The sequence below is a fragment of the Solanum stenotomum genome, chromosome 4 (genome assembly GCF_019186545.1).
Source record: "Solanum stenotomum isolate F172 chromosome 4, ASM1918654v1, whole genome shotgun sequence".
Classification (NCBI taxonomy): Eukaryota; Viridiplantae; Streptophyta; class Magnoliopsida; order Solanales; family Solanaceae; genus Solanum; species Solanum stenotomum.
Genome location: NC_064285.1, coordinates 935,688 through 944,856, shown reverse-complemented (window position 1 = coordinate 944,856; position 9,169 = coordinate 935,688). Strand labels below are relative to the sequence as shown.

The 9,169-nt window shown below is 36.4% G+C and overlaps 1 protein-coding gene across 3 annotated transcripts; it reads right to left on the bottom strand.

Annotated features, from left to right (window-relative positions):
* Positions 1 to 379: 379 nt before the first annotated feature.
* Positions 380 to 8,774, bottom strand: LOC125861849 (uncharacterized). Of its 3 annotated transcripts, none has more exons than XM_049541738.1 (5): positions 8,512 to 8,774; positions 7,376 to 8,237; positions 2,032 to 3,031; positions 1,643 to 1,779; positions 380 to 1,342 (listed from the first exon to the last, which is right to left on the bottom strand). In XM_049541738.1, exons 2-5 carry the CDS (start codon positions 7,451 to 7,453, stop codon positions 824 to 826), a joined length of 1,734 nt encoding a protein of 577 aa, XP_049397695.1. In that variant the 5' UTR covers positions 7,454 to 8,237; positions 8,512 to 8,774; the 3' UTR covers positions 380 to 823. The 3 variants fall into 3 exon arrangements, with proteins under 3 accessions (XP_049397695.1, XP_049397694.1, XP_049397692.1); XM_049541737.1 differs by having other exon boundaries at positions 380 to 1,362; positions 1,663 to 1,779; XM_049541735.1 differs by having other exon boundaries at positions 380 to 1,779; positions 7,376 to 7,846; positions 7,970 to 8,237.
* Positions 8,775 to 9,169: the final 395 nt, after the last annotated feature.

Genomic DNA, 9,169 nt, shown 5'->3' with positions numbered 1-9,169 from the left:
ACCCCCTAATTAAAAACTAAATACTAAATGTTCATTGATAGCGTAAATAATTTTATATGATCAAATTAATTGTTTTTCTTATTTTGTCAGCTATCTGTTTTATTTGTAAGGTTACAAAGCTTACTCTATTGTGAAGGTTATCGTTGGATTGTTTTTATAATTAATCTCATTGTGAGGTATTTATTTATTATTATTAGTGTATATAAGTTAAATTGTTTCTTATCGCCAAGTATTTTTATGCTCTTTTTTGGGGTGTGAGACTTCAAAAAGTTCTGCTCTTAGAAATTTAGCAACACCTTTAAATGACAGTTTTTAATACTATTTTTGTTAATCAGGAAGTGATAAATATGGATAATAGACAAAAATGGGAGCTAAGTGAATAAAATAAAATGAATTCAGCTGCTACTTCTTTTTTTTTTTCTTCCTTTTGCCCCCCTCTTATCTTACAATATAGCAGAGTTCTATATTACAAAATCAAAATTTGTGTGGAGTTGTAAAGACCACAAACACTAGTTTGTTTACACTCACAATTAGAATGGCATCTAAGCTTTTATGCATGCAACTTCCTACACACAAAGGTTAGTTTCATCTGGGGCTGTAACAGTTAAATGTTCAAGTACATGGCAACAAATGGCTTCTGTGTCAAGCCCGCGAAAAAGAACAGCAATGGTGATTGATGTACCTAACTCTTGAGTCAATATCAGAACTTGATGCAGCCATCAGAGTAGGAAGGTGAGAAAGAATCCAATCGAGAGCCCAGCATGGGCATCTCCAAGCCAAATAGCTTAGCTTGGTCCTTGGAAACTCATCATGTCAACAGCAGTCAATAAGGTATTACGTATGGGAGAGCAAAAATATCAGCAGAGTCTATTTGCAAAGCTTCTGACCATACCTGATGGTCCTTAACTTCATCAAGACACACGTCGGGTTTCCTAACTAGAGTACTCTTGCTTCCAAGCAACCATTCCTGGTCATAAAATCCAGACCACTCGTCCATCTTAGGAACTGAGAGTATCTGGTTCAGATACTTGGAATCGGGATGAGGAGGTCTTTTAGACGCTTCAGCAATATGATCAGCACCAGGAGACATGGAAGAAGCCTTTGGTTTAGATTGAGCCAATGTCTTTCGTTTAGACATAGTTAATGGCTGACCTTTAATTGTACCATTGACCCTGCGCTCCTTGTTTCCAACCTCGATATCAGTGGCAACTCCGTGCTTGTTGGGTAACTTAATTGTACCATTAACCCCACGCTCCTTGTTTCCCATCTCAATATCAGTGGCAACTCTGTGCTTGTTGAATAACTTAATTGTACCATTGAGACTCTGCTCCTTGTTTATCACCTGAATATCGGTAGTAACACCTTGTTTGTGGGAAGATAACATGTCTGTTTTATGGTGAGTCTCCATGTTTGCCATCTCAATATCAGTGGCAACTCCGTTCTTGTTGGATAACTTAAATGTACCATTGAGACTCTTCTCCTTGTTTATCACCTGAGTGTCGGTGGCAACACCTTCTCTGTGGGAAGATAACATGTCTGTTTTTTTGTGAGTTTCCATGTTTCCCATCTCAATATCAGTGCCAACTCCGTGCTTGTTGGACAACTTACTTGTACCATTGAGACTCTGCTCCTTGTTTATCACCTGAATATTGGTGACAACACCTTGTTTGTTGGAAGATAACATGTCTGCTTTTTGGTGATTCTCTAATCTCTTTCCATTCAGTGTGGGCTGATGAGAGGATGAGGGCCGCAGCAATTTAGCAGGCCTGACTTCATTCTCTGTACATTGGAACAGAAAACAAGCAACACTAATCAGTCAAACCCAAAGAACAATCAAAGCTGAACATGCTAGATTCAATTTTATACGAAAATGTTGAAAACAGTGCTTACCAATTACCTAACAGACAGCTACAGCCAAAAACATAAGAAACAAATCATATACACACTTGCAGAGCTTTCCTACTATCAATAGAGGATAAAGCAATATAGTATTCGATAAAATAGCAGATGCTAAATTTTTTGTTCACTCACCATGCAAGAAACCGTTTGTTTCAATATCCTTTCTTTTTCTGTGATTTCCCTCTGTGACTCCAGCAATAGTATCCTTGAGTACAACTGGAACTTGGTGGTTGGTGTTACTAACACTGAGAGAAGTGCTCTGATTGGTGTCCTTTGATTTATCCTTTTCACTTTTCTTGTGTGCACTTTTGTCCTTCCCCTTCTCTTCCTTGTTCTTTTCTTTATCCTTTCCATGACTTTTCGCATCCTTTTCTTTTTTCTTCTTCTTGTCTCTTGGTTTGTCATCTCGTCTTCCTTTGGATTTCTCTTTGTCCTGTCTCCTGTTCTCAACATTCTCTTCCAATGGTGGTAGCAATCCATGAAAGTTTCTATTTTCCATCTCTGAAAAGCTCGGAAGTTTTGCATTAGCACCAATTCTCGGTTCAACTCTGACTTGATGTCCATCCATCTTGTTGCTAAAATCACTTCTCTCCTTGTTCTTTTCCTTTTCTCTAGCCAAATTACCCGAATCCTTGATATACATACTGTTGGACTTCGCATCCCTTTTCGACTCAACTGGAAATCTCTCAGCCAACTGAGTGACTGCGCCATTCTGGTCATCTCTAAGCCTCCTAGCCAAATCCTGCACATATTTTGACTCCTCTGTCTTAACAATGGGGAGGCTGGATTTAAAGAGCTTTTCAGCAAGCTGGCCATGAGACTGATCATGGAATTTCGCTTCCTGTGAGTTGATGCTTTCATTTTTGAAATGTTCGTCTCCACTAGGAAGCTTCTGTCCGCTAGAAGCCCCAGGTGGAACAGCAACTTTTGCCTCTTCAGAGATGTCGCTTCTCTCTTTATCCTTATCCTTGTCCTTCTTTTTGTCCTTGTGTTTTTCCTTCTTGTCCCGGTGTTTATCCTTTTTGTCCTTTTCTCTGTGTTTCCCATCACTTCTGTCTTTATCCCTTTTTTCTTTACCTTCTTTCTTATCTTTGTCCTTTTCCTTTTTATGTTTTTTCTCTTTCCGTTTCTCCTACAGAACAGGAAATAATGGCAATTCTATATCAATAAATGAAGAAACCTGAGGCAAGAAATTAAATTCTAGAAACCGAGTAAAAGCACCAAACTTGGGAATCAGATTTAGGTGTTCAGATGAAATCCTAAATATAGGCTACTCGAGCATAAACACATGAGAGCACTAAGGACATTGCAGTAGTTGCCTAGGAAAAGTACCAACACCGGTTGAGAACCACTAACCTTCATTAGAGCAAATGAGAAGGAATACGTAGCCATATAATGTTAAATTAGTAATAAGAAAGCAAAACCACTAAACAATGGCATGTAATTACATTGAAAAAATAGTAACAAGCACACGAACAATTTGGAAAGCAGTGAAACTTAGGCAAAGAGCTACAACTGAAAATTTTATGTTTTGGGATGGTCAATGGTAGCCAAATAAAACCAAAAGAGAAGAAAATCAATGATAAAAACGTATCATCCTCCAACACAAGACAAGTCAACAACAAACTCCCAACACTTTTTTCCAGCTCTATGTAGTTCACACACTAAAACAAGCTTCTATATCCTCAAGAATCAGAACTTAACAACCTTGGGTAAAAAGGGAACAAGCAACATCTCAACTTCCCAATTTACATCACTAAAATGCACATAATTAACAACTGAAGAGTTGAATCTCTGGCTCATCTGAGAAATAAATGCCAGATCACCTCAATATAGAGGAAGTTTGTTAGCCCTCATGAACAAGGAACAGGCATTCAAGGCCAGTTCATTGCTTCCACTAACATGGGACGCCAGTTACACGACTGCTAAAATGGACAAACTGCTTTGACATTAGAGTATGCTAAGAAATAAGATGTAGTGGTTTCTGACAATACACAATAAGTTGATCCATTTTCCATCACTGGCGTGTTATCAATTACCACCTTTGTTTAGAAAAAATAAATTTTGAATCCTACATGTTACTACACCCTCCTATAAAGTAAACACACTCCATGCTTTTTAATTGTCCTTCAACTGCACAGATAATTACAATCTCTATTGACATGGAAGGGATCTCCATAAGTTTCAAAACTTCTCGAAAATTTTCTACCCCTGAATGGGAAACATCCTTAACTCATCTAGTTGCTCCAGATTACCATCTTGTCATTAATATTGGGAAGGATGAAGTAACAGTGCAGGAACATTGATTTTACAAGAACTGGGAATATAATGGGAACAGGACATTAGGGAATGCAAAACTGAAGGTAACAACATCTTCTAGACAAAGTCATTCTACCGCAGGCTACATAAGAGGGATGACCTAGGATTTCCATATCATTCAATATGAATACTGAGAGCTCCAAGGTTTGCTTGTTAGCTTGGATGGCAACAAAAGGTATCCTAATGGTAGAGAACTCGAGGAAAGGGAAAATAACGTATATTAGCTGGTATTCCTACTTTCTTTTTTGAACAGTAAAATATATGTTAGATGGTATTTCAAGTGCAAGCGTTCAGGAGAAGACAAGAAGCACTTGCTAATGCACTGTAAAATAGCAAGTCAATTGTGGTGGACAGTCCTTAATGTTAAGAAACAATGGACAATGCCAGAAACAATTAAGGATGCGATGAGCAGTTGGGCGTACAGGAGGAGAGGAGGAGAGGTAAAGCATCTGGTGTAGCACCCTATTCACTTCTTGTGGGCACTTAAAAAATTTTCTTTGAATAACCTAGCTGCAGATTCAAAGTTTAACCTTTTAACTCAAATAAAACTTCATAATGAAGCATACATAGTCCGCCACTATGAGTGGAAACTTTTAATAGAATTTATTTTTCTTCCCTTTTTAGCGACTGCTTCTAGCTATACTTAGCACCATTATGAATTATGAGGTATAAAAGATATGATTTGTATGGTTGGATTAAGATACCTCCCAATCTGCAATGTGACAATACCCTGTTAAGTTACCAGACAGCACGACAACCTATACCTCCCTTCTCATTCCCTCTTCCTCTTAAGAAAGAAAAGAACGGGGGAATTCCTCCTCTACTTTGCTGCATCTTAGTTTTCTACTGAAGCTAAAAATTCTTCTTCCCATGAGATAAGAGCGCTCTCTTTCCCCTCACACACTAAAGCTAAGCTGACCAAAACCAGTCAGAATGTTGGCAGCTTCATGAAGCATAGCTTGTGGCATCCACAGACAAGTGCAATTTGCGCAGAATCAATTTTCCTAGGTCCATCTTCAAAAGAATTCTCGGGCAATACAAGGGCACCTTCTAGAAAGGTGATCACTGAATATTAGGTACAGGTCTAAGTTATTAAGATCATACAAGAGACTAATAAATAAAAGGCCTCAGGTGAACAAGTATACACATGCAAAAGCTTGCAATTCACTTCCTATTCTAGGACTTGGGACTGCCTGAATTGGTGAACTAATTGTAAAAGAAGCCTCTTCTTGTTTTCAGATAAGTTATACTGAAAGGAACTAGTGCTAAATGAAATCTGTAACCATATACATCCTAATCTTGGTGAGGCACACATATTCTCTTCTGCCAAATCATTCACTTAATGTCAGATTTTGGCTCAATAAACAGCCCTAAATGAAACAGGTGGCATATGTTCAGATATAACAATTCACATTCTAAGGAACAACAAAGGCTTTCCAGGACAACCATTTTGTATGAGGATAGGAGACATGCAAGTATTATTAGCCCTCTGGTGTTATTTCATTCAGATCGACTGTTTATATCATGTTCTAATAGGAGGTAATCTAATATCTTGAAAGTAGAAGGCAAGAAAGCAGCTAGATCAAGAGTAGAAAAAGAATATCAAGCAATGACTGGCTAAATGTGAGCTTCTGTATAAAGCAACTTCTCAAAGAGGCGAGGTGCAGAGAAGATGAACCAATGAAATTGATCTGCGATAATCAGTTGCATTACACATTGCTTCAAATTTGGTGTTTCATTAAAGAACGAGTTGTTTAAAAATAGACTATAATTTTACTCAACAAAAGATTGAGGTTTCTTCAACTCAAATGATTATATGGAAAAAATTCTAAGAAAATTATTATCTGGCTCCAAATTGAGTAAACTCAAAACAGTATTTCTTCAACTTGAGAGATGGAGTTAAGAATATTCTAAATTTATAGTCAAGACCTTGGGAATATCTGAAATATAGAATCTTCGAATTGTAAATTTAGACATGTCTTTGTTTTTAACTCGTAGATACTAATACTGATTGAATCTCAAAATGCTTGAGAAAACATCAAACAATTCATTCTCAAAATCTCATGTTTCTCCTTTCTTTCTTTTTTTTAAGACAAAGGTAAGTATCTCGTGTTTCTCCTTTCTTCATGGATATCGGGGGGACACTATGAAACACACATAGTACAGGTTTCCACTGAAAGAACATGTGCAAAAGCATGTTTACACAAAGCAAAATGGTCAGGCAGTGATACGCCCATTCATACTTAAGTAGCACATTTAAAATATTTTAAGAGAAAACAAAAAAGGGAAGAGGAAACTGTCATACTCATAATAACTAAAATGATGCCATTTAACCTGAGGATATATTTGCTTGGCTGCCACAAAAATAAAGGCATTCTCCACTAAAATCTAAGGTCTTCAAAAGGAACGATCCCCAATATCCTCAGTAAGTTCTACAGAAAGGTTATTTTTCCAAAGGTTTTAAGACATCACACGGCAGAAATATCCACTACACAGAATCATGGTGTACCCCTTCACACAAAATGTGCTAATGATAAGACTGATCAATAAGTTTCTCTTTTCTTCATTTTGTATTCTTTTCACCAACGACAATAATTACAATGTCTGATGAGTTTTCCACAACTCAATGAGCAACTCTAGATGAAAGAGACTGATCAATAATTGCAACATATCACAACTGTTCCCTTAAGATGTCAACTAATGGATTCCACGATTATCCAAAGAAACTCAATGGGTTTTACTTGCATTAGTCAGCCAAGTTCATCTTAAATCCAGAATCTTTTTTTCATATCAAAAACTTAATTCCCAAAAGGAATGACTAAACCATGACCAAACAAAAGAATCAGGCATCACGTCCTCACTAATCTAGAAAAAACAACAAGCATATCCCTATACATCTCTTTTAAACAATATTACCCTATCACTGAGTAAAGCTTCAAAAGAGTCTTCTCCATACAAATTAATCCAATCACATTACTGATGTTTAAAGTATCCTTCATACTTCAAAGATTACTTTTAAAAAAATCAATCCATCGGAATATGTCCATGCATCACAGCCACATCACTTTATAATAAGGTAACCGTCATGAAATATCAGTATTGGTATAACAAAAGCATATCAACACAATAATGATATTGTCATAGAACTTAAACAAACCTCTTTTAATAAGTCCCTGTTCTCTGGTCTAGGCTTCTTATCATATCCTGGTGGTGGAAATGGAAAGCAACGCGACATGGCACAGAATTCTACTCTGAGTTAAAAAGGCGCTGTTTCGGAAACAGTGTCCTTCAGTTACTTTCTCACAGCAGTGTTCCAGTAACAAGCAACTAGACTTCTGTCCATTCACCATGACCCCACATTACTTTCCAGCTTCAATGCACCTCCATTTAATCCTTTTAACTCAAATCAGTCCAAAAACCAACCAACAGCCAAAACCAACTTAATTAAACTAGCTCTTCACTTCAAATATCCCAATGTGATCAACAAAGTAATCTGAAACTCCTTTCAATATACTCTAAATCTAAGACGACCGAGTTAAAACACGAAAAACCACCACAAAAGCCTTTCAAGAACTATGTCAAACCAAATGATTTTCCTTTTCCAAAGTAATCTGATCCTTTTTCTTGTCTGCAAAACCAAAACTTTACAAACATCACCTCTTGCATATCAATTCCAAATGCAAATAACATAAACATTCCCTACACTATTAAGCCTACGCAAAAATGACAAAAAATGCGATCCCCTTTTCACCTGAAAAGCTCGAAAACCTCCTTTTCTTTTTCCTTTGCTTCAGTAGTTCCCGGTCTCTAGTAGTACATACAGTCCTCTTCCATACCCTAATCTCTATCATTCAATTCCCAACCTCAAATATCCACCAAAGACCATATTTTCCCTCCGATCTGGAGCTGTAAATTACTCAACAAAAAGCTGAATTCAACACTGAGAAAGTTCCAATATGCTGATCAAACCCGAAAATTACTTGGCGCTTTCCCCCAGTCACTGATCCGATTTGAAAACCCTAGAAAATTCCATCAAAACCAGCAAAAGAACAATCATTCAGCACCCAAGAACAGAACAAAAACCCTAAATTTGTACATAAAAACTCAAACTTGTTTCAGTTTTGTGGAATCAAAGTGAAAAATCCAACACCCTTTTCCAAAAATCTCATCTTTTCATCAAAAAAAAACTCAAAAATTCCCATTTTAATTCAAAAATCAAGAACCCCAAATGGGTAAAAAAAAAAAAAATCTTTAGCTGAGATTAGATTTAATTCTTAATTTGTTATTTTTTACCTTTTTATGAGGGATAAGATCTCAACCAATATAACATGAAAAACAATTAGGAAAGAATGGGTTTTTGCAGCCAAAATTATTGTATTTTGAGTTTTCTCTTTGTTATGATGATGAACAATATAGGGTTTGAGAAAACTGGGTTTTTTGTGTTTTTAATTTTTTTTTTTTCCTTTTCTGGTTTTGCTTTGCTGTTTTTTCTGTTCTGGGTTTGGGGGAAATGCACGCAAAATGGCCAGGAGAAAGAGGGAAAAAGGGGAAACAGAGAGGTAAGAGTCTAAGCCTCACATATATATACTAGTAAAGAAAGTCCGGGTGCTGTTCGGGCTCAACATTAATAAAATTATATTGTTACTCTCTCCCCGTCTCATATTAGATGAGAATCTTACTAAAAATATTTTTTTCATATTATTTGAGCAATTATTAAATTAGGATAGAATTAATTAATTCTTTTCCATTTTACCCCTACAATTAATATGACCATTCCTATATTGTATGTGTATTTTTTGTAACTCATTTCAATGTGCATTGATATAAACAAAGGGCAAAATGGTGAAGTCTTCAAATGTATTAATGATTTTTTAATCACCGTGTAAAGTTGGAAGAGTCCATCTAATATGGGACGGAGGGAGTATAGTTTATGTATTGTTATAAAATTAGT